This window comes from Pomacea canaliculata, linkage group LG12, assembly GCF_003073045.1.
Source record: "Pomacea canaliculata isolate SZHN2017 linkage group LG12, ASM307304v1, whole genome shotgun sequence".
NCBI lineage: Eukaryota > Metazoa > Mollusca > Gastropoda > Architaenioglossa > Ampullariidae > Pomacea > Pomacea canaliculata.
In genome coordinates this window covers 20,234,956-20,261,609 of record NC_037601.1, presented here as the reverse complement: position 1 = coordinate 20,261,609, position 26,654 = coordinate 20,234,956, and the positions used below count along the sequence as shown (strand labels likewise).

Below are 26,654 nucleotides of genomic sequence, written 5' to 3'. Positions count from 1 at the left end.
GCGAAAGTCACGTCTCGTCGCGAGATTAGCGCGAGGGCAAGTTCCGTAACTCGTGCGCAGCGCAGACGACAGTTTGGATCGATGGCGGCTCTCGCAGTGTCGCTCGCTTCACAGGCCTTCTGCGTGCTTCGCTCGGCGCTGTGCCGGCTGAAAATGTGATTGTCCACACGGGGCACTAGCTGCGGCTGGCGGCTCTCTACATGGATTTTGCATCTGCTGACAATTTCTCCATTTCTAGCCCTCGTCTCACTGGCAGGCGGTGAGTGAGGATTTCCTCGGGCTGTCACTCGCCAGGATTTCAAAGTGAAAGTGTGGAAGTACAGACGGCCCGACTGTCACCACCATGCTCTCACCAAAACATTCTCGCGATGCAGAAGACTGCTGAGGCGGAAGTGCGTTTGCAAGTTAGGAAATAACTTTGACAGCAAAATGACAAAACAAATGGTAATGTAAAGTTTCATTATTTATTTACTTTATTGCTTTACTGCTTAAAAATGGGACAAAAGCAGACTCAGAAGTCTACCACATTGACATTGTCACTAAACTGGTTCAACAAAATATCAACCACCCTACCCTACTCACTAGCGAAAACTAACCATGCATGAACGCAAGCATAATCAGAATTGCAAGCAAGCGCGCACGCACACTCATCGTCTTTGTGGTATGCTATGCCTGAAACAATATCCATAGACTAAGACTTTTTAAAACAGCAATATGATTGTAGGATAAATAAGCACTATAAACTGAAAGTGATACGGATGGAAAACTTTCTAAACATTTTAAACTTATTATGAAGGACAAAATATTAAAAAATTCTAACTTTTTTTAATGTTTAATATAAAATCTTTTTTCAACGTAAAGAAGAAAATAGACAACTATAGCGGTCACATATATTTCCTACAAATGTAATATTTATTGCTAATATATATTTATACAAGTATATGTATAAACTTGTATGAATAAATAAATATATACAGTCTCAACAATGTAACACTTTCAGGGTTGTACTAGAAAGGATTGTACTTTCATACATTCGTTCTGACGGGTCTGCAGTGCGCCCTTCCTGTTACTTCGGAAAGATTTTGATTAATTGCCCATTAATTATAATCTCAGAATTTGCTTTGCGATTTCTCTATCTTATCAAGTTCTAAGTATAAGCCTTGTTCTATTAATAGAAGGTCTGAACGATATTTTTTCTTAAAAACGTGTTCGTGACCACACCTGTATAAAGAGCGCTTACCCACCATCGCAATTACAACACCAGGATGCGGGGCTCCCACACATATTTGTATATAGGATTAAACACATAATTCATGCTTACACAAGCCTATCGGCACGTAAAGACATCCACTCCTTCTTTCTACCTCCCTTCCTCACTCACTCCCTTGGGTGGACCGGTAGCTCAGTTAAGCCCTCGTCACGAAAGTATTGCGGATCGAGTGTCTGGGCTAAGTTCTCGTCTCGAGTATGCCGAGCTTACCCTGCAAGAAAAACTCGAAATAGTCATTTGTCTTCTCAAACCCCTTTATCTTAAAATTTCTTTCGAGAGTTTCAAAGTGAGGCTGATAAAAGGGATATCAAAGGTAAACAAAGGCAAAGAGTCCTTTAGTGGTAGTGGGATTAGTGAGTGGAAGGCCAACAACTCTCTCTTCCTGTCACGTAAAGGTGCCGGGTACGTGATGTCGGGTATCCAGTTCAGGGCAATAGCTGGTGGGTGGACCACCTTGAAGCTTGTTCGTGGTTATAATTACTAGAAAACTCTTTACAAAACAAGTCATTTTAAGAATTTCTGAGTACTAGACCACGGGTGTTAATTGTAGAGAGTTAAAAATAAAATGGGCAGGATATAGAACCAGTCATAAATCTTTAATTGTCACGGTAGTTTTCTCCGGGTACTCAGGTTTCGTTCACTGTGTGTGTGTTTGTGTGTAGGCGCATTTGATGTCTACCCCTAGGAGAGGCTTGGTTATGCGCCTGTATGAGATGTAAAGCGCTTTATAGTCTGGCTGTTGCCGGAGGAAAGACAGAATATAAATCAACTGATTGATTGATTAATATTGTTAATAACAGACAGCTACTCCACACAATTTCACTCTGAGGCATTCTCGACTATTGTAACTATCCCATCGTCAACTACTACACGTTGTCGTCGTCATCGTCATCATCACCAGCTAATAGAACACTGCATCATCAACTTTACCACCACCCACTACCTACCATCGTTGTTGTTGTCGTCTTCGTCGTTAATGATAAAAACGAGTCCGTTGTAGACTGTTCCCGAAATAGAGAATCATTTAAATATCTAAAATATTTTCCCCATTGGCTTTGCGTGGAATGTTCAAAGATTTGATAACAATATTGGCTTCCTGTGTCCGAGCATACTACTGCCTACAGGTGGTGAGCTCATTGTCGCTAACACATTGCTTACAATCTGTGGAGAGATCATCTTTTGAAAAAAAATGTACCGCTGAAGGAAGAGTGTATTTCACTGCTGTCAGATTTATGCTGGTATTTGTCTTGAGTTGAAGAAGGTGACAGTAGCCAGTTCATGTCATGTGACAGAGATAAACCTTGAACCCCTCTCGCTAAATGGAACAGACCCCCCCTCCTCACACACACACACACACGAGAGTTGACAGAATTATGACCGGACAACAGCTTTCGTGGATGGCAGACAAACCTATTTAAATATTAATCTTTCCGGAAGACAATGCCTGTCAGTATTAGGGACGACATATCAAACACGCATCAGTGAAGAAGTAGGTTTGTGAAATCCTCAGGTCAATGTGTTTGTAGTTGCTCAATTTCATTGAACACAATCAATCACATAGAAATTCAGCAGGGGTAGTCTTGTTCAAAGTATTCAATAGCTAGCTCGACTTAAGTTTCACTGCCATAGTCTTTGATGAAAAACATAAAAGGGTGTGTGGGGTGGGAGTGGGAGGAAGGAGATCCGAGAGTAGAGAGAAAGGGTAGACATAAATCCAAAAATAATTTTGGCTGATAAAGAGGGATCGGGTATCAATATCGTTCTCTTTCCACGGGTGAAGTGGGTAGGCAGGCGGATTAAGCATTGGCAGACATCACTTATTAAATCAGTATTCGCCAAGACACACAATTCATCGCTGACACGTTTCAGTCAAACTAAATATAATTCAATTCAAGTTAAAGAAAAAAAGAACATTCGTGTTTATCCCAGAGCAATAAACTTTATTATCTAAGTGGAGAGTTCACTGTATGCTGTAAAATATCTCATTTCAAGTCGATATTATTTTTGAAGTAGCCAGACAGGATGATAGACAGAGAAAAGTGTAAACAAACAGGACGACATGCGAGAAGGATCCAAGAATACGGACAAAGACTTGTGAACAATCGTTTGCCTTGTTTGTCAAAGCGGCCATTGCCAAAAAAAAAATCTTCTATTCACGATGCCACGGTTGTGATTACACTCCCCTACACCGTCAATAAAACCCTAAGCACACTTTAAAAATATATTTTGAGTGAAAGAAAACGATATCAGGAAACATCCTACTGTTAGATTAGTAAAATACGATACCATACATGGTTTCATAGTAAAAAAACACCAGCTAAAAGCATGTAATCAAAACATCGAACAAACATAATAGAAAAACTATGCCGCGATGTTTTCAAAGAAAAATATAGATATTTTCTAAACAACAAACACGAAATTTATTAAAAATGCGTTTTTTAAACTGCCTATCACCGCCTACATTGATGCAGTCTAACTCTACAAAGCCCTCGGCTAGTTTGCCAAATAAAGCCCTCGACTGTCTGGGATACTGATAGGCAACACGTTCATAACCGCTTGCCCAAGGAGCAGATGCTTGAATTCTGCGAGGGCGAAGGATCTCACGAGGGCCGGAAGCAAAGTGTTTGCTAGTGTCCTTACAGCGATATGTACGGTTGCACGAGTTCGCCCGCGCGCGTGCGTGCGTGTGTGCGTGTATGCGTGCCCTTTGACCACTCACCGCTGTGGTCTACCGGTGAATACGTGGCTCATTATACTTCACTGCACTGCAGATGAGGACATTTCTCTCAAGTACGTGAAGTGACGGTAATCGTTCTGCTGTTAGCTTCGACGTAGTTAAGTAAACCATGCGGAAGTTCTTCTCTCCCCTTCTGGTGCCATTTCCTTCCTCCGCCTCCGTCCTACTTTTGACGATGTCGGAAGAAAGTGCGGTCTGTGTGCGAGGTGGCACTTTTGTAGCTGTGTATTCGGTCATTCGGGTCAGTAGTAACTCGGTGCTTACCTCTACCTCCATCACCACTCGTTGCTGCTTCTACTTCACCTCTGAACACCTGCAGCCTCGACCTTTTCCAGCCACGCGCATCTCTTTTCTCTGTCATGTTCTCTCTCGTTAAAGAAGAATCAATATCAGACTTAAAAAATAATTTAGAGACTGGCACTGAAAAAAATGAGATATGGGAACGAGAATCAGGACTTTGGTCATATAACTGATTTTGAAAAATATTTCTTCTATTCCCTGTTCAAAAGCTGTTTGTTTTTTGTAGAGCGCGGAACTTTTTTCATTACGAAACCGATTTTATTTTCAATTTGCGAGAAAAACTTTGTGATAGCATCCACCCAATCAATACACGACAAGTAAAAACTTTCCGTAAGGGTAGGGCGAAATGGCCGTTAGTCGTAACTGATCCAAGACGCAGCACAGTTAATCGTTATAAACCGCCGATACCCAAGCCTCCGTGATCTTTCGCGATTCAATAAAATTCTGTTTTATGGCGTGGAAACGGAGCGCCCAGCTTTGCCTAGTGTAGAATATGCATGAAGACCCAAGAAAAGAAACCACAGAATGGTTTCCCAAGCCGAGAGATCAGTTGGTTTCTCGAAATGAGTTGCGAGACTACAAACGTGTTTAGTGACCTCGTCTCTTACTTTCCGCTCGATCTGAGCGTCTGAATCGTGACGAGGGCGCTGAGGTAGGGGAGAAGGGGGGTTGATGAGAATATGGTAGCATTGCCTTGCTGACTTCGAGGTTTATGTCTGGCACCCAGTTTCCGGACGATGGTATTATCTTTTCTGGTTGAAATCGTGATTAGCATACTGTTGATGCCGCCACTGCCAGAGTCCAAAGTATTTTGTACAACACATTGACTATACACGTCCGAATTTCCGTCCAACTGTCTATATATTTAACAATAATAAGAACAAAAATAATAATTGATTTTATAAAGCTCATTTCTCATGGAGGCGAGCTTAGTGCGCTGTACTCTCAAAAGAACCGACAACACAGAGCATGCAGACTACACAGTTGTGAACATGACAGAAGCAGGGGATGAGGAATTGAAGATCTACCTATCTATGATGCGATCAAAGTTTACTTAGACACCTTTAAATGCTTTCGTTTTTCATCCCTTGAAAACCGTTGAACTTGGTAAGCTTCGATGCTCACGTGATCACGTAGTGCTGACTTAGCAAGGTCAACAAGAGCAGGTGAGGCGAGCAGGCGGCCACTGATAACATGTAGAACCAGGTGTGCTGGTCGGACAGTCACGTGCTGGAGGGTGGGGATTACGTGACGTGAGCGTGTAAAAACGGTCCCGGGATGGTCGCGTGACATGGGCTCGCACGTTGAGCATTTCCGGTGCTCAGCAACTGCGCATGCACGGAATGACAACAAATTTGTCGCCCACTAAATCACGTAATCGCCTGTGGAAACATGGTTGTCGGCCAGGAGAAGAGCGAGCACGCCCATAACCAAATACCTAACAGGTCGAACAAAACCTTTGACATTTTCCATGAGATACAACTTTTATGAAAAGGTCTAATTTCATCGTGTATGCTAAATTTCTTTCTTCTGTCTTTTTTATGTTTTCGTTTCCGTTTTCCAGTCTTCCGCTTTTGTTTTGTCCTTTTGTGTTTCTCGCTTCCTTAAGTGTCCACTATCTATCCCCTTGTTCTGTTCTTTTATCTGCACCTCCTTTCTTTCTCACATACACAAACACACATTTTCCCATATTTCTCTCTCTCGTATATACAGGAACAGCCAAACCACACACACAAACACTCTGAACTGATACTCACGCACACACGCATGCACGTATGCAAAAATAACTAGAAGCATTTTCGGTCGATTGTTCGGCATTTCCAAAAAAAAAAAAAAAAAAAACTGAAGTTGAAAGACTCCAAGTGATGGAAGTGCTGAAGTGTTAAAAACTGCTAATCGGGAAATCAGTCAGAAAATGAAATTTGCTCCACAGATAGCAGGGAGACTTGGGTGTGTCACGAGAGGACCACACAGGGTGCATTGTGTCTAGAAATATCAGCATACTTACTCGAAGAAAAGAAAAGGATTAAAACTGCGAACAAGCTCTTCAATACAGACTAGTGAATCAACACAAATGGAAACAAGCGATCAGCAATAATATGTCATTTAATTTACAAGCAAAGCTGTCCAAACGACTGGCTTGGACACTGACTACACCGAAACTGTAATAGCCAGCTCACAACAGTTATCTCGTTAAAGGGACCAGAGAAAAATCTGACCACTAAAGCTCTTTAACAGTTGGACTATCTCTTGGTTAACACGCAGAACACAAACAGCTATTGACTGGCTTGGGAAAATAATTCAGTCTGATGGCAGTGGTGTTTATTTTTATTTTATTTTATTTTTGTCAAGACCTGCGCTCTGTCGGCCTGTCAGCCTCACTAGAATGTTGAGATTGTCAATAATACCTTTTGCTTCACTCACTCCGAGCTGAAATCAATCAGTCAACGTGGCCATATTGCTGTCACGTGGGATTTGCAATGGATGATATCCCGTGTACTACCGTGACGTCATTAATACGTTAATCGGTTAATGCTATTCTAGGATGTAATTAGTCTATACAGCAATATTCCAATATTACTCTTCTGGGGTGTGTGTTTGTGACAGAGAGTGTATGTGTGTGCGCGCGTGTAAAATTCAGCGAGTAAATAAAATAAAAGTTGGAAACAATACTTCCTCACCCACCCGGAAGCAATCGTGTTTGACACAGTCCACGATTTTTTATACACATGCTCAGGCAACTTTTTTTATTTAACCTTTGTAACATAGAAACCAAGGTGCGTTGCTGATGAAGAATAGGGAAACGAATGCATACCGTGAGGACACTCGGCGCCCTCGGCACAAGGAAAAGTGAAGATCTCTTTAGATTGAACGAGAGACAGACAAGTGCATTTTAGGAAGGCCTCAGTTTAGCCAATACTAAACACACGAAAATATTCATATCACTCTGTTAATTACAAGTAAATTGTTAACTCCACTCCACATTCCCATCTGTTAGTCTGTTGATTCCCACTCATCTGTTCAGTCTTTTCTCGGTTTTATTTATATTTATTTATTTTGCATGGAAAGATTATTGCGGCACCCACAAATTTTAGAGATTGATCCTTCACTCCAACTGTTAATACCAACCTCCAACCATCGTCTTTCCATTAAACTCAGTGTTAGGACCACGCTAATCATGGGGTGGAGCACTGATCTCTTCACCGGGGGACATCTGTGACAATTTCCACGTGTCTCATTTCAGTACTTTTCGACTGATCCTCATGATCATGTCCTACACCTTCGTGGCTTTTTAAGAATCTGTCTTTGGGGGACGAGGAAAGAGCTAGTACTAAGGACATTTTTTTTTAAAAACCTGACACAGTTTGTGGCCATGCACATGTTTATATGGTCGTGATGTAACAACCTGTCAGAAGTAGTTACATAAAAAATAAAATCTGTTTATTAATTGCCACTATATTTTTACACGTAAGCTTCTTCTCTGTGTGTGTGGATGTCGTATGTGCATTAGTGTGTTTGTGTAAACCTATAAATATACTGGAATCTTATGTCTGTCAGTTTGCACCATAATTGCACTGTGCTTCACATGATGAGAGGACCTAAGCTCCTCGAGGATTAACAAGGAATAAACTAAGCTAAAACTCACAGGATGGAGAAAATCCCTATGAGAGGGAATTTTCTTTTTCTTTCTTCTTGTTAAAATTACTGTAATCGACAATACATCAGATCAGAGTACAGTTTATTAAGATGGATGTGATCTGTGCTAATTATAGTATCTTTAATGAAATGAAGAAGTGGCTTCCAGTTTTCTCAAAATGTGAATCTCGAAGGAAACCAGGGTCCATCCTTGACACTTCATGAGACAATACTTCCTCTCACATTTTACTTGCCCGCTAGGAACTCATTTTAATAATACTTCCTGTTGGCCAAATGCTGATGCATCTATAATTAGCCACAGCTGGACCTTTCGACTGACTTTAATTCCTATCTTTAGTTCACATTGCTATACAAAGTGCTGCCATTGGTCACAGATAAGCCGATCCTTCCTGAAGCACTTATCTACATCCCTTTATTTTTGCCTTATCACACCAATTTTATCTTCTTGTCAGCTTAAGCCGGGCTTCGATCTCTGCCTTGGCTGCCCGTCATTTCACTGGACGGCGAGAAAAACACGATCACGAGCTTTGCGGAGGTTGCTTGATGCACACTGATCATCTCAAGAGGTTTTGTCCTTGCAGGCGGATGTGATGGACAGATATGTGTGAAACGGTGCGCGGACTGTTCATCGGCAGAACCATGGCATCCATGATTAATTGGTCTGGTGTTCGATACTCTTCTAAATACCTGACACCTGTCAGACAGCGGTTCTCTTGATTTATTACGAAGTACGGTTGCGTGCTCATGATATGATCAGAACATTTTGTCACGAAGCAAGGAGGGTTGCATACTAATTCCACGATCGCAGATTTTTTTCAAGGAACCCACTGAATAATACGCCACTGTTAAAACCCGATAAGCGAGATGGGAAACCGAACCAGCAACCTTTGCCATCGCTTGTGTCCGAACTTGAGTTATGTCGAGGTGAGTCACATCCACTGTTCTGTTTTCATTAATTCATTATGTGTATGCAGCATTTTCTTTAATTTGTAGGTTTGGATGTAAGAAAGCTACCCCACCCCCAAGAGAGATCGAAAGAAAGAATGAAATGGTCGTATTAAGCTTGCTATCCATCGTCACACCGAGGAGTTGTTCGTACATTCTCATTGCTGATGTTCCTGTCAAGGTATAAAAAGTATGCAGTAGACACAGTATCAGTGTGACATTTTGTCCACATGCACCATACCATCGGTGGTTCCAGTAATTTCGGTGCTGATTATGAGGCTAACAGACAACCAGACTTACACCTTCCTTATCTGTCTAACACACGCACACTCACACAAAAGGAAAAAAAATCACCAACGGTCAGACATATAACAAGGTGTCACATCTAGAAAAAAGATTATTGAAGCTGAGATCCGAACCCAGGACACCTGATTCTGACTGTCGTGATGGCAGCTACTTTAACCAGCGCTCCACTAACCGCAATTGAGTGCAAATGTGCAGCAGGTGACCGATTATGCCAAACGAGAAACTGATAAGGTATTGAGTTCATATGGGTCCCTGGAGACCGATTGTGCGAAGACTGGCAGTTGATTACATATTGAGTGTAAACGGAAAGGTGGTGACGACCAGCATACAAACAGGTAGCTGCTTGGAGTCTTGTGGAAGTGGACGGTGGCGTGTTGAGAAAAACCAGAAACATGGTGGAAGCAGGCAGGTGGTTAAATGCTGTGTACAAAAATACAGTCGTTGATGACACATTGTGTAAAATCTGAATTGAAGGAGGCTTCTTCGAGGAAAGCAATGACCTGGGCAGAAGGTCAGCTCACTTCAAAAATCGAGGGAGATAGTTCTGTGATATTTAAGCGCCCCGTGCAGATGCCACTACCTACTGGCATCATTTAGAAGCGAACACTGACCATTACTGAGTATGTTTACTACCATTAACAAGGCGATGTAGGTCTCGTCCAAGTGAGCTGCTCTGAAACATTCTTTCCTTTGCTTTCGTTTTGTGTCCACTAAACACCTTCCGATAAATGAATTAATGTACAGCCAGATGATAGCAAAGAATATTCGAGCTAAAGACCAAAAATAGAAGGTAAGAAGAAAGAAAGGGAGATAAAAAAATTTAAAAATCAAGCTTATGCTTATTTGAGGTGTGTTTTGAGTTAATCACAATGCTAATTACTTTTGGCACAGGTGTCTAAGTACCTTCCCTGTGGCAGGGAGGTCTGTTTTCACGATGTTTGGATTGGTTCGTGTCCCTGATTTTAGCGGCAGTTTATCGCACACACTGGGAGTGCCCGATAATTCTCCTTCAGTAGTTAATGAACATTCGAGGGGACAAGCCTCTCCAGCTACCATGCAATCAGTTTATGTTAATGAGGAAAGAATTTTATTCGGTGGTGGGCTACATTGGTTCAGCCCTGGCGAGGCTTTCTCACTCACTCTCCTGCTTACCTTTTCTGGTCTGGTTTCCATTTCTGGGGTTTCTAATATTTTTTCGTAGTTACTTCCTTTCTTACTTTACGAATTACGAGAGAAAGAAGAAATCACCCTCATAAGGGAAGAGTTGCTACTGTCTGTACTCACTACTGCATACTAAATACTAAAGGTCGTAGAAGCACTATGGCGAGGAGTTTCTTATAAAATTCCATGAGGACATTGCCTTGCTGTCAATCTTGTATGATGTTGAAGAACATGTTCATGGTGTTGCTGTTACTGACTTTGTATGCTGGTGTGACAAATATTTATTTCCAAGGCTTGCATACCTCACAGACAAAGGAAATGATCTTTGACTTTAGGATGAACAACCTCATTTGTAATGTTTATCATCAGCTGGTATGATGTTTGTATAGTTTACTGATCGTCTGGTATACATTAGAATCGCATCCTGTAGCATAGTCTTCATTACAATTCTTTGTAATATTTGTGATATATCTCTGTAAATGTAAAAAAAATCTGAAACTTTTGAGGGTATTACATGTGCTTGCTAGAAGAAACAAGTGTCCTGTCTAAGAAACATTAACATAATTTTACTTGTCATTGTGGAAAAAAACTTGGTTAGGAGTTGAGAACATTGTTACATTCACGATAGATGCTTTATTATAAAGGGCTATATACCATAGGACTTGCTTGGGTAATACTTCAGATTATTAACAGCTTCACATACGAAAATGATTCAGAATTAAAACACATTAAAGCCTTAACTGAAAAACGAAAGGGAAATAATTGTGTGCCATAATGACGGAAAACGATGTATAAAAGAATTTTAGGGATCAAAACGAATGCCGCGTTATTTATTTATTGAATTTATTTTCTCCTCTTGTGCGACAGATCAACAAAGGAAAACTCACGGAGACATGGAGGTCACGGGACCTCAGAGTTGTCAGAGCGTCTTCAGCCTGACGTCCTTCGCCGGAAGCAGGGCCCACCAGTACACGCCAGGAGATGGCGCTGTGACGTCAGTGGGCGCCCAGTCAGCTGCTAACACCGCCAGCGTCTCAAATTTCTACTACCGTCCCAGCAGCTGCTCCGACAGACTGACCCTCAATAAGGTCAAGGTCAGTGAGGCAGCACTTGAGCATCTTTAAGTATTTTGCCCGTTGAACCCTCGCCCACTCCCCCTTCGCGCTTAAGGTCTGTGTGTCTAGTCGGTGTCTCACGTCTGAATGTCAGTGTGCCATTCCCGTGTGTGTCATGTCAGTGTGCCATTCCCGAGTGTGTCATGTCAGTGTGCCATTCCCGAGTGTGTCATGTCAGTGTCATGTGTGATAACTGTGCAATATGTCATGTTTGTGTCATGACTATTTGTTACATGTGTGGTTTTCTTTGCCGCAATTCCTGTGTCATGTTTGTGTGTCGTCTCTGTGTCATGTCTGGAGGCCTCGTGTCCATCCACCTGAGAATGACTGTCCAACTAAACTCCTTTATATCCCCAGATTCAAATACCCATGCATGAAGTCTCAAAATTTTGAAATAACAACCAAACTGCATAACTAGTAAAGAAATCCAAGTTTGCCTTAGAACCCTACAGTTCAGCAGTTGTCGACAGGCCTGCGTGTGTCTGTTGCATTGAAACTACTACGGCCATCAGACATATGATAATGCCAAGTGCTTCTTGTGATAATTCTGCACGTCCTGTCAACCGGCGCACGGTAGTGTTATAGATGAGTTTTTTTTTTTCTCATCCGAAGCTGATGTCAATAACTCTATTCATTTTTTTTATATCTGATGATCAGTCATCCTAGGTGTTTTGTCACCTGACCCACAATAATGAGAACAGTTTTACCATCTGACGCACAATAATTAATAAGTTTTGTTATGTGACGGCTGCACTCTATTCTTTCCCTCTGCAGATTTCCTTCAGGAGCCTGGACCTGGAGCAGCTGTACCAAACGTATTCTGTCCACAGCAAGCACATGCTGGTGGTGTCCTACATGATCCTTCTAGCGCTCATCAGCCTCGTCGTCCTCGTCATCGAGGTGGTGATGCACGAAAAGGTGAGCCCTGCCTGAGCTGAGCCAGTTTGTTTTCCAGACAAAAAGTCGTTTGATAAATGTTTGCTTCATTCATGGAACTCTTTCCCTCATCCTACCCTGCCACCAGACGAGGGCCTTATTTTTAGGAGTGTTTTTGCGCGCAAGCAGAAGCGCAAGGGCTTAGTGGATGACGAAACTGTGCGAGTCCTCTATTTGGAGTGGCCGACAGGTATTTCCGGTGATGGGTCTCACTGCTTTTATCAGCCTGTGGGTATCGCTTTCTATTTTGAGTTTTCCTCCCACCTTTCGCATTCTCCCACTGCCTTTTCCCATACATCATATTCATTCTTTTCTTTCTCGCATTTTGTTGATTGCCTATTCGTGCAGTGAAATCAACATCGGGCCTTTCTTCCTCTTCCTCATCTGCTTCCGTGAATTCAGCTCATCCTTTGCTCTCGGTCCTTTTGTTTGTTTCCGTTGCGAACATTTATTTCTATTGTCGGTCAAGTGAGACACGAGCGTAGGCGGCGCGTGTTGCTGCACAATGCACACATAAATATGAGCTGAGATTCCTTTAGATAAGTTGCTGTAGTTGCTTTTTAAAAAAAAAAAAACTAGCTTCTCGTGTTATCCCGTTTGTTTGTTATGTTCTCCCTTCTACAAAGCACGACTGACGGGTATCTTGTCCTGTTACTAAAGTACAAGAAGGTTGGACTTGACAGAACATGACAGCTGGCTGACATCACAACAATGGTTTTACTTGTCAGGGAACTGTATACAGATCATGCTAGTTTCGACAATAAATGTTCTGAAATAGATATGAAATATTTTTTCTCTTTCACACGTGCGCGCGCGCACACACACTGCGTCCCTCTCTGTGTACATTTTTCTTATCTGTCGAAACATGTTGATGAAAAAAAATTATTTGTGTGAATAAAAGGACAACTGCTTCACAAATCTTTGCATGCTCTTGTCCGCCATTCCAGGAGAGGAGTGACGTGTACTTCATCGGACAGGTGACGTCACTGGCGTTCGGTCTTCTGTCCAGCGCCTCCTTCATTGTCGTCATTTCCGCAGGAAAGTTGTTCTTCAAGTACCCGGCCGTCTCGTCACTTGTTTTCTGGGCGTGCTCCCTCGTCGTCATCAATCTTTACTTCGGCTTCAGGTAAACAACAAAGCGATCTGAGCAGGTGTCCTGGACTCTTGTCTTTTAATCGCTGAGACTTCACTCCCTTTAAAGGCTAAAGTAGTTTTATTTTAAATTAATGTACTTTGTTCATTAATTACAAATTCCGTTAGAACGATACAATATTTGCATCGAAATTCTCACCTGGGTTTGGGAAAGAGGTCAAGACACCACAAAATAAATTATACTGATTGAGTGTATCGTCTTTATCAAGGTTCTCTCATTGCGTCCGTTGTAAGAATTTATGTGAATCTATGTGTTATTTTTAAACTATAACTTCAAATTAAAGTTTGGTAAAAAATTTGGAGAGTGTCCACCATCAGCTCCAGAACGAGACTGGTTCTAGTTTGGATACCTTCCCAATGTGGTGTACATGGAAACGAGGAATCAGACAGGCTGTCTAAAGACAACAACAAACTTGAACACTAACGAATGCCCTATATGAACCGTTGGCACAAACCCAAACGCATATCATGCAGGTATGCCCAGTATCTGAACATCTGCGATGTGTAACCTGGCCGGGGACAGTAAGCTACGGAAGAATATTTGGGGTCAGCAGACTTGCTGAGGATGACCGCAATCGTTGCTGCTGTTAGCGGCCACACAGTATCATTGCATGGAAACTGGAATGCAGAAGAAGAAAAAGAAGGCAAAAAATTAAGAATAGTATATGCTTTGCCAACAATTTTGAGCTTAATGTTTGACTCGGGTTGGCATTTAACATCTCAAGGGTTAGTCCTTACACATTGTACATTACATTCAAAACGCTTCTGGAAGTGGTTTACTATCATAACATACATATATGAGGCTCCGCAGCTTTTCCCAAAGAGGATTGATGGTGACCACTTGTCTGGCGTCCAAGGAATCCATAGAGTGATGGCAGCTGGCGATTGTTGGGTCGTTCTAACAGCCTCCAGTCTTTTCCCTGACTGCCCAGCTGCACGCTCCCGCGAGACATATCACGTGATGACTAATTCAGACCAGAACGATTAGCGTCAGGACTTGCAGTAGTGGCTGAGTTACTTCCCTGCACTAGTTGAACAGCTTAGCAAAAATATAAATAGAAAAAAAAACAACACACACACCCCTAAACACATGTATCGTGGACGAAAGAAATATACATGGTAGACAAAGAAACAACATAAGTGCTCATATATATATATACACACACATCCACAGAGTTCTCTTGAATTGGACAAACATTATTCATTTATAAAATTCACATCTAACCGCAGAATTTTATCATAACTACCACTCAAGTTTTAAATACCAGAATGAACCGAAAGCTGTCACTGTATCTTGTTCTCTATCTGTACACGTGGCAATGAAACAATGCCAGTTTCGACACGAACATTCGTTCCACTTTTTTTTAAATAAGAGAAAAAAAAGTAGTGGATGCTGAAAGCGTAGGGTTAAGCCATGCCGGAAGCTATCGTCTACATAAGAAAAGCAAATGAAAACAAAACAATATGTTATTCATCGCCATAATCTTGCACTAACATGGGTACATCAAGAGGAAGTAGTTTAGACACGTTCCTCATCCTTTTATTTTAATTTGTTTATTTTTTATCATCTTGATAACGAGTGATGTTACATTGACATTGATGCTGATATCCTTATTAGGTTAAAGCCTCGATGTGACAGGAATACATTGCGAGATAAAATAGTCTGAGGAAGCTTTTGTTATTTGACAACTAATTTCCTTTTGGTAATAATGTATTGACTTAGGCTTTGGGAGAATTTGATTGCTTACTGAGAAGCTGATCTAAGAGCCCAATAAGTATGCATTTTCATTCAGTTGAAATGCTGTTCTAAGAAATTAATATCTACTTCTCTGGATTTTATGTGTATTGTGCATGGGTGCGTGTATTTTTATATATGTGTGTGTGGGTGTGGGCGCTCATGCCGAAGGCTGTATTCTTTGGCACGGAACGATCATTAAAGTATATATTCTGAACTTGTCTATATCGGTAGCCCCAAGAGAACACCAACGGAGGACGTGGCGGCGTTGTTCTTCACCACCGTGGTGTCGTACATGGTGCTGCCGCTGTCGCGCAAGTGGTCTATGGTGCTGGGAGGGGCCTCGGTGGTCGCGCACCTAGTGACAGCCCCGACGCTCGCCAAAGCTCAGAAAGATTACATCGCACATCAAGTGAGTGCTTCGCTCGTAGCCATTCCCCTGCCCCTCGTGGTCCAGTGCAGTGGGGGAGACAGAAAAAAGTTTGTTTATCACAACACAACGACGCTTTTTAAACTGACCGATGAGTCAACCACATGAACGCACGCGCCTTTTTTATCTGGCTCTCCGAGAATTTGTTTTGCAGAACTAGATTGCGTGTATTATTGATACATGTGTCTAAAAAGCTGTTAACAGAAACTTTAGCCTTTCTGTTATGACATGCTTGACCTTTATGTTTGATGGTGTGATGGGAGTGTGTGGAGAGTGATCTGTCACAGCTCGTGTCAGACACACAGATACTTCGGACTAATGTAGCTGGTGTTTAGCACAGTGATACTTCTTTCTGTTAAAACTGGGGTTCACATCCCACTTGTCACTGTTACAGCTGGTGTCCAACACAGTGATACTTTTCCCCTTAGCAGATGGTGTCCAGCACAGTGATACTTTGCTCTGTTTCAGCTGGTGTCCAGCACAGTGATACTTTGCTCTGTTTCAGCTGGTGTCCAACACAGTGATACTTATTTGCGCCAACATCCTGGGTCTGTCACACAAGTTTCTCTCCGATGTAGCCCACCGCCGAATGTTCCTCGATGCCAGGAACTCTATAGAATCGATGATCAAACTGGAGAGAGAGAAACAGCACCAGGTGACGATAACTTCTGTTACTACTTGACAAGTGGTGGATAAGAGTTACTCTTCGTGCATCTTCAGCTTATGTTTAAGCTTCCCTTCATGATTTTAAATTACCTTTGCACTTTTAAGCCACCTGACTGCTTGCGAAATAATTATATGTAATACTTTTAAGGAAAACCAAGTGAGACAGCCATTTTTGATCACATTATGTTCGCTCAGTAGATAACAAATTAAGTAACCCTTCGATTTTTTACTGGCTTCCTTGTCCCATGCTCTCAAAGATGACACAGTTGGACTGAGGTACTTAGCTGTAAGTCCACAACACTTTGTTGCCTGCAAACAAGCTGAGTGTGCTGTCTAGACATTATTTATCGGGTGTCGGGTGCAATCGGTTCAAGCATCGCTGTCACGTGATGGATGGTGTGGTTTGCAGGAAGATCTGCTGGTCAGCTGCATTCCCTACAACCTAGTGGAAGAGATGAAGAAGGACCTGCGAAAGCACATGCAGCAGCCCAAAATGTCTTCGTTCCACGACCTTTACGTTCAGCATTATTCAAATGTCAGGTCAGCAGTCTGTGGAGTGCACTCTTTGTACCCCGGGTCAGCTTCTTCGTGCCATGCTGAGTATGCCATGTAAACTGTTCAGGTTTACCATAATGACATTTTTCTCCTCACCGACTTCTGATGACAGATGAGAGAAGTCTGCGGCTTATGTGGCATACTGAGTTTAGCCCTATGGCATGCTTGCGTGTGTTTTGCGATTGGTTATAATCCTCTTTTACTTGAATTAGTCTTTCATTCAGTCTCTTCGTCTTTGTCTCCTCTTTGTTCTCTTGTCTTTCGTTAAAACTCAGAATTGACTTACGGAAATATCGATTTAAGAAGGATGAGCGTTTGTTATTGACCAGTGGCTGTTCTGCATTCTGTCTGTCTGATCCACAATGTCAAATTTCACCTGCCACTTTCTGAATCACATAATGTGAAAATTTAAACTGTATTCTTGGTGTTGTGTGTGAAGCATACTGTACGCGGATATCGTCAACTTCACTCCCCTGGCGTCCGAGTGCACAGCGGCCGAGTTGGTCAAAATGCTCAACGAGCTCTTCGGAAGGTTTGACCAGTTAGCCAAGGTGAGAATTTCTCTGGATTTCCTCCTCGCGTCTGTTTCCACTACACTAAATCGTTTTAGGAAAAGCAAACCTGTATGAAAACAATTTAAGCGAAATAAGACTATCCCACAGCACCCACCCTTAATGGACGAATGTTCCCATGGGAATATAGAGCAGACATGACCAAATCCAGATTTCTGGGTACCCATTAGTCCTCCATCCCTGTTGTGTCAACGTTACACAAAATCGATTGTTGTGATAATTATTGCTGTAACCTTAAGTGACTTGCTATCTGTTTGCAAGCGTGTCCGTGGGAACGCGCGTTTGTGTGTGTGCGTGCGCACATGTGTGTGCATTGTGTGAATATATGTATATGTGTGTGTGACAGAGAGAGAGAGAGAAGGGGAAAGAGCGTGTGTTCTAGAATAAAGAGCAGAAGGAATAGAGAACTGACGGAGAAGTGTGTGAGGAAAACAATATATTATTTATGAGGAAGTGAACACTCACGCGCAGTTAGTTGTACGCATATGCATAAATGCTTGCATCTAATGACTCATGACTCAGAAAAAGGCGAAAATTCTGGAAACGAGCAATCCCCACCCCTTTCCTTCCCGCCAGTAACTGCTGAGTGTACACGGGTACAGACGCAATTCTCCGTAAATAACAGTTACATCAACTGAAGCTTTGCATTGCGACTATAGTTATTATTATATTTTATTGTCCTTCAGTAAAGGTGATGAAACAAATTGAGAAAAAAGAACCAGATTGTGATGTAGAAACAGTCTGTAAACAACAACAACGATACTGTAGGAAATCCCAGATTTTCTATTCAGAAACATTTTTTTCAGAATGTAAATTACAGGCATTACATGCAAGCCTAGATGCAAAGACAATCTTTGAGTTTCTTTGTCGAAGCTTGCACACATTTTCTGGGTTGGAAGAGCATTTGTTTTTCCTTTTCCTCAAGAAAGAATGAAAGCAGAGCCAGTTCACCCGCTGACGTTTGCATTTTTTTAAAAACCATCCTGAAATCAGTTCCGTTCCTCAAATACTTTTTGTCTACCAGGACTAGCCACACACCAGGCATAGCACATAAAAAACTGTGATTTATTGATGTATCTGACTTAAGTTCGCCTCGTTGCAGAAAAGCAGGTGCATGCGAATCAAGATTCTCGGGGACTGTTACTACTGTGTGTCTGGTATTCCCGAGCCTGACCCAAACCACGCGCCTAACTGCGTTCGAATGGGGCTCAACATGATCGATGCTATCAGGTGAGACTTGGCCTCGGCAGAGTGTCTGAATTGCGGCTCTTTGATCCATTTGTTCTCATATTCATGAGTTTTCCGACTCGTGCTGCCTTTCAATGGGTTTATCTTTGATGTATCCTCCCCTGGGTCTGCCTTTTATAGATAGCTACCTTGAATTCGCTCTTTGTACTTGTCTCTCTTGGCGATCGTGTTTTTGTCTCCTCCCTCCTCCAGCCCTCGCACTCTCTTCCTATTCCGTCTCTTTGATTCCTCCCTGTAACCTCCCTCACTAAAAATAGCGCAGATGCTATGATTTTTACACCACCACACAATACATGACTATGTAAAAAGTATAGAATAAAATGTAAAGAAAATATATTCTTGTTTTATCACTAAAAGAAAAACCACTGCTTTGCTCAGATTCCTTGAATTCAACACACTAAATTCTCCTGATGTCTCCTAGGTAACAAAGATCAATCAAAACCTCTCCCTTCATGACTTGCGCGCGGTTTTTTTTTAATGTAACCGTCTCCCAAACCACGAACAAGAGGGTCATCTGTTACGGGTGTTAATGGAAATGCCATTTCCCCGACACTTTCTTGGACAAGAAGCCTATTACAGCTCCCACCTGAGTTCGCACCAAGCGGATTGCGAAAGAAAAAAGCCCATGTTACTGCTTTCATTATTTCATGTAATTTATTTTGGAATTCCAACGCATTGTACACTTCAACAGGGAAGTACGAGATGGGACTGGAGTGGATGTGGACATGCGCATTGGTGTCCACTCGGGGTCAGTGCTGTCGGGTGTCATGGGACTACGCAAGTGGCAGTACGACATCTGGTCCGACGATGTCACACGTGGCTAACCATATGGAATCAAGCGGTATTCCAGGGTTTGTTTCCATATTCAGTTTTTTCGGGGGATAGGGCGCAGAACTGCACATGAATGTACGAAATCTGCCCACTTAAATAGTCTAACAAGGGTCAATCTTTTCTTTCTTTTTTTGTTAATTAGTGGTGTTAAGAGAATCGAGCATTAAGATGTAGGTGTTTCTTTCCCACAGGAGAGTTCACATTTCCAAGACAACCCTGGATTGTTTAAATGGCCAGTATAATGTGGAACCTGGCAATGGCAGACAACGAAGCTCCTACCTGGCCAACAATAATATCGACACCTATCTTGTCATACCCGTGGAAAGGAGAGTAAGCATTTTAATCGGGTAGAAGGATTTCTGACTACGATATTGAAACCTGTTTGCATACAGGGAAGAAACATACCCTTCTCATGTTTCTAACACTTTATAAACATGTGATAATAATAATAATGAAGATGGCAAAATGAAGTTCAATTTAAAATATGTTATACATTTTAATTACATTCTAATAAAATTATTTATATAGAAATATAATTTAAGTATTTTTTCTATTTTTTTCATTACAAATCTCAGTTTATTTACAGCCACAAAAAGATCGAAAAATGGCGAGGACAAGGTTTGAAAACACCATGCGAGCTTCAGTGAGGGTCACCAAGTTTCTCGAGTCATGGGGTGTGGACAAACCCTTCGCCAACCTTCACCGAACCTCTGTGGTGTCAAAGGTCTTGAGCTTAACGGTGAGTACAAGTACTTGCAAGGACTGAGTTCATTGGTGTTGGTCATCAAAGTGAGAACGAAGCGTTTATGAATATTTCTGGATACTAATTATTTCAAAATATTCACACTCAACACTTCCTTCACAACTCTGAGACTGACATCCTAAATATTTCAAGCCTCCTTCATTGTTGAAGCCTGTTCGGAAGATAAACAGATCTGTCTGAAATTTTTTAATACAAAAACTTCTTTTTTTTTGTTTAAAGTATTTTGCCTAGCTGTGACAAGATATTTTTCAGTATCCGTTTAGTGAATGAAAGGGCTGCTGTCCCTGCAAAAGTCCTTAGGGATTAATATGTAACAGTTAATGCCTGAGTTGATAACTTAATTATCCTTTATTTTTTTTTTTCTCTTTTCTTCTTTTCAGAGTCTGGCTCTTGTTGATTCAAATATCATGATGAATTCTGCTGGAATTGATCAAGGGTGAGATATTTTCTATGTACACCTTTAGAGGTGTGTGTGTGTGTGTGTGCGCGCGCGCGCTTTTTTGTGTGTATATCTATGAGTATATTTGTATGTATGTATGTATGGCTAGCTTATTTGTTATATCTGCCTCTGAGCATCGCCAGCATCACATGCTGCTCACATCAATTATTCTCTCTATTTTTGTTTGTTCAGAATCTTAGCTGCCGATCGACATATGCAGGACGAGGTGAACACAAGGCTACAGAAGCGACTGACAGGTATCGGACACAACAGGTAAATGCTGTTAGTTTACTTCTGAGATTTGAACCCTAGAACATTAACACAAGAGATGAAAGTTCAAACTGTCTTTCTGACCTCCCTACTAACATCATCATGGGCACGTGACTGTTCACCCCAATGACCTATGTTCGTAGATTGTTTCACTGGCATCGGGCCCCTGACTTCATGCACCCTCTGCTGTTGACATTCCGGGACCGGAGCAAGGAGGACAGCTTCGCCAAGCAGCACGATGACATGTTCAAGTTCTGCATCCTGTCCGCTGCCGTCGTCTGCATCACCATCCTCATGGTGCAAGTCATCATGCTACCCAGGTAACTGCCCTGTCCACGTGACTAGCTCACCACGCACATCCTGGCGACACGCAGCTAGAGAGGGGAGGTGAAAGTTCGCGGACATTATGCTCAGCCAAATGCTTTTAGATATACTGGATGTAAGCTTCATGCTGTTGGTTTGTCTGTTTTTGGTGGTTTCAGGAGCCCGCCTTTGTTCGCAGTCTTCAGTGTCAGTGTCCTGGCTTTTGCAGGACTAAGCCTCATCACCTTTGCCGAAAACTTTCTGGTAATTTGCCTAGCACACAAGAAATTCACCTTCGAGTGTATCGTACAACTAGAAGAAATTTCAGATACACAAAGGACAGATCCTCACTAATATTGCACAATTCATATTTAGAGTAATACATTATTCTTATACTTACATGAGAAGACAAACGATGACTTTTTGTGAGATGTTAATATTTTTTCTAAAATGAGAAAATTTAAGATGCACTGTTAGTGAGATGTTATAATTTTCAAGTGAGGAAAATAATGGTGCAGCTAATAGCAGGATGTTTCCAGAGGTTTGACCACAAGCTCGTCAGTCTGTTGCTGCGGCTGTACCATTGTATCGTGTGCGGGCCGTGTGTGCGGATGACCATTGCCTTGTGCTGTGCTGCACTGACCCTCCTGTCCACCACAATCAGCCTCGTAAGTCATTCAACGAGGGTGGAGGACTAAAATTATGTATATACTTTTGTGGCTCCATCAAAGCCTTAAAGCTGTTTGTAGAGTTTTGGAAATGAACTTCCAAAAGATATTACTAGAGTAATTATGAAACCAAGTGATTAGAAGCTAACTCAAACACATTTTCTCAAACCACAGACGGTCCAACAGAAAAACGGAACAAACTTGAGTGCGAAAAATTATAACTCCTTTACCTGAACTCTTTTTTATTCATCTCTCAACAAAACCCTTTTATAAGTCGGATACACGAGGAACATGCTGATGTGATAAAACATTAAAACATTCTATTACAACTGATATTTTTCTGAAAATAGCCTTTCAGTCTGTCTGAGGTACAATTATAATATATTATGACATGTCTGTTAAGATCCACTGTGAAGGTGATTCAAGAACGGGTAACGACACGGAGTCCAGGATACCCGGAAACTACTCTTGTAGCTACCCACCAGTAAGTCAAGTATATTTCTTTTGATTAGTTTAGGGAAGCAGCTAGCCGAGCAATTATAGTACTGGGGTCCGAACCCGAAGGCGCTCCCGGTTCGATACCCGTGTAACGCTGCGAGCGTCCCAGTCGACCCAGCTATGGTATGGGTACCTGACTCCGTACAGGAGTGAGGTGGTAAAACAGGAGAGGTAAAGGAGATATTACCTCCATCACAAACAGTTGGCCTCAAAAAAAAAAAAAAAAAGGGGTCTCCAGTACCTCACTCACTGAAACCTTTTTTTTAAAAAAAAGTTAGGGGACGACTGTTGACCTTTTCCTTAGTACGGGTCATCATGATCTTGATAACAGGTTAGCCCGTTTCTAATTAATGAGATAACGAAACCCTTGTTTATATTTCTGTGCAATCTGTTAAAACACAGAAGTTAAAATTTAAATATGGCAGTTGCAGCTTATTAACTTTTGTGACAGACATGTTAGCATAAGGTGTGGTACTTATCTATGTGATGCCTATGGCAGTGATGAGGCTTTGTTTTTTTCCCTTTGTTTCAGTATTACCTGTTTAGTTTCCTACTAGCTTTCGCCGGCTACAGCGTCTTCCTACAGGTATCTTTCGTGATCAAGCTGGTTACCATGGCAATCTCCTTTTTCATTTTTAACTTGGTGGTGCACCTTAGCAAGAACGAGATTTTCAACAATTACGACACGATTACAGGGTAAGCTGGACATTATCCTAATGAAAGTGGGAAACGATTAAAAGTGCAAGAAAAAAACTAATTTTTAAAATCTATTTTAATAAATAATAATAAACACAGGTGCAATATACAAACACATAGCCACATGCACGAACACAGGTGCTCGCGCACACACATCATCCTTCCACAACTCTCTCTCTCTCACACACACAGAGTCATATTTTTTCCTCCAGAAATGTACAAAATAAAAAAGCATTTGCTGTCCTGTCAAAAATACATAATCGGAGATTACAGCATACAATCGAATCGAAAAGTGTACTGTCTTTTATGTTTGTTTCCAGCACTGACAGTGTGGTCACACCTCTCAGGGTTAAAACCTCAGTTTACTTGGCCTTGATGTTCCTGACAATGTTTTGCCTCGACAGACAGGTGAGTACCAGTGGACAGTGAACACATGTACATCTACAGAGCGGACAGAGATAAGAATAAAGATATGTGGGATAACACCACAAATATCAAGGAATAGTCACATTACCATCTAGTCCCTTCTCTCCCATTGGTTGTAACGTTGACAATATTAGAGCATCTATCTCACCCATGTCACTATTCTTTACTTTTCTGTGCTTAATATGTAAGTTTATTTAACTTATTTAACTAGATTTCAAATACAGAAGGTCTATCTTGTACCAACCGCTTGTAGGAAAAAAAAATCCATTCTTCAGCATCCTTTATAACGAGTGTTAACGAGCAGCAATTCCACGCGAATGTTTCTTCAGATCGAGTACACCAACCGGCTGGGCCACTCGTGGAAGCTGCAGTTTCAAAGCGAGACAGAAGAGATCAAGATCACTGCGGACATGAACAAGCTGCTGTTGGAGAACATCCTGCCGGCGCACGTGGCAGCATACTTCCTGCGCGCCTCGCGCAAGAACGAGGAGCTGTACCACGAGTCCTACCCCAGCACCTGCGTCATGTTCGCCTCCATGCCCAACTTCAAGGACTTCTACCAGCAGACTGCTGCTAACGGACAAGGGCTGGAATGCATTCGGGTGCTCAACGAAATCATCTCCGACTTCGATCAGGTCGGCTCCTGGTGATGTCTGCGCCTGTTGTTGCTGTAGGCTGATGATCTCAGTGTCCACTGCAAACCCAGTTACTATGGTGATAGTTTAATTGTGTTCCAGACCTCTAAAGTTATTTATTTATGCGGGGTGAATAAAACATAAGTGCTTTAACGTGATTAGTTTTTTTCTGCAATGAAAATCGACATCCGTGACAAGAAAGAACTTGTTGTCGAGGAGTGCAAAGTGATGACAAAAATTATCAGATCTTGGAGCACGCTGTCCCTTGAGAATATTTATTCGTGATTATTTTCCGCATGTGTATTGTGTATCTTTGTGTGTGTGATAGACAGGCAGACAGAAGATGATAGAGAGGTTCTGTGTCATAAATGTCATGTTGTCAATAAAATCAAATCAGTTCGTTCCATTTTATTTCAGCTACTGATTCAACCCACTTTTCAGGACGTGGAGAAAATTAAGACGATAGGGAGCACATACATGGCCGCTACTGGCCTGCAGTCGGGCCACGCCAGACAACAGGTTGGTCAAGAAACATAAATTTGCCTTTTCATCCTCATCAATATTCATCAATCAACATCAATCATTCATAATCATCCTTCGTCATCAACCATCATCAATCAGTCATCATCCATCAACCATCCATCATCATCATCATCAACCATCTTATGTGCACAGAATAAAATTAGGCTACTGTTTTCCAATGTATTGTTATAGCATATTCAAAATATCAATAGGGAAGCTATTACTCCTTTGCCTACTTGTAAAGCCTAAATGGGTTTTTGTTTTCTTTACATTTACTGTCTCGTAGAATCACACGGATTTGACGAGAAACGTGGTGACGATGGTCGACTTCGCTTTAGCTATAATGGGGGTCTTGGAGAATATCAACCACCACTCTTTCAACAACTTTCGCCTCAGAATAGGTGAGGGAATCAAACCAATTATCAGACACCTTATATATGGAACGCACGAAATGTTAGAGTTCCGGTTTCAGAGTGTCGAGGTTCAGTATCACTTTGGTTGATCCTTTTTAAGTTTCTGGTGAACCGAATGCTATTAACAAGAACCTGATGATGCCTGCAGGTGTGTTTCATGGGCCAGTCATTGCCGGGTCATCGGAGCGAAGAAACCACAGTATGACATTTGGGGTGACACAGTTAATGTAGCCAGTCGAATGGAAAGTTCTGGAGAAACAGGAAAAATACAGGTAAAACGGTCTTCTACTTCCATTCTCACTTCAAAATGTTTTGTACCTGTACCAAATAAGCGTTAAACATCTCTTTAAAGCAAACTTTACAGAATAAATATTAAAAGACAATGAAAGTAAACTGGCTTGTGGTCAACCTCACTCTAGTGTCTGGAACAGTCGCCACTCTTAGACACATGCTGGTCGTTTCTGAAGTCCACAAATAAATGTAAATTATAAAATAGCCAGGGTGCGGTTCAGAGATCTCAACTAAATCGTTTTACTGATATTCAATGCAGTAAAATGTGATCTGTTTTGCATGTCCCCAGGTGCCTGAGTCCACTGCAGCAATACTGTCAGAAGCAGGCTTTCAAGCTTCAGTACCGAGGGCTAACGAGTGTGAAAGGAAAGGCGCCCATGAAGACATACTTTATACTCCCGAGCTGCACTGAAACGCACTTATAGCACTCGTGTAGATGAAACCTCGTTTAGTTTGGCTCATTCCCTCCGTGGTGTCAGCCTTCACTGGGTGTGGACAATCGACCTGTAAACCGCTCCATTAACAGTTTGTTTTCGTGACCATTGCCACTGGCAGCATGTGAGTCTCGGGGGTCTGGTCGACTATCATAATGTATGTGTTGCCATGGTGACCGCTTCGCTTACACAGGAATGGTTTCAGTCTAAAGCCGCGCTCCCCGTGTGTGGAGCGTATTGGACATCGGCTGCAAACTCAAGGGAGTTAAATCAAATCTGCGCCTGACTAATTGTCTCCCCGACAAGATTTGCGCACCCAGGGCACACACTCCATTGTTGATCTCACGACGCTGATGAAGATTAGTGCGACGATTTCAATCCGGCTGAACTCTGCACTTATGAACACAATGCACTTTCTGTGAAATGTGGAGACAGTTCATGACCATATCCAAGGAAACCAGTATTCGATTTCCAAAACAACCCGCTCATCAAAGTCATGAACGTACTTTTTTTTTTCCTGGAGTCGGCTAAGACATGCATATCATTTTATTGAACTGAGGCAGATTCTGAGCCGACCAAAAACTTTTTAAAAAAAACTATGGGTTTTGCTTCTGAACTTAACTTGTCTGTGATAGGCGATGGTGCTTTAAGTATTTAAAATGGGCCGTTAAATAATCCCA

At 41.9% G+C, this 26,654-nt stretch overlaps 1 protein-coding gene across 1 annotated transcript; it reads left to right on the top strand.

The window, feature by feature from the left end:
• The first annotated feature begins 32 nt into the window (after positions 1–32).
• LOC112577004 (adenylate cyclase type 2-like) lies at positions 33–26,559 on the top strand. The gene is given in 28 exon segments (XM_025259915.1): positions 33–444; positions 11,244–11,470; positions 12,266–12,409; positions 13,375–13,553; positions 15,549–15,726; positions 16,250–16,399; positions 16,820–16,950; positions 17,405–17,516; positions 18,640–18,767; positions 19,477–19,600; positions 19,602–19,636; positions 19,808–19,946; positions 20,203–20,355; positions 20,760–20,815; positions 21,011–21,091; positions 21,232–21,408; positions 21,571–21,655; positions 21,931–22,059; positions 22,463–22,543; positions 23,090–23,253; positions 23,574–23,661; positions 24,009–24,314; positions 24,732–24,833; positions 25,123–25,237; positions 25,398–25,424; positions 25,427–25,521; positions 25,830–25,868; positions 25,870–26,559. Coding segments are annotated over 27 exon segments (3,315 nt in total). The 5' UTR covers positions 33–444; positions 11,244–11,269; the 3' UTR covers positions 25,966–26,559.
• Positions 26,560–26,654: the final 95 nt, after the last annotated feature.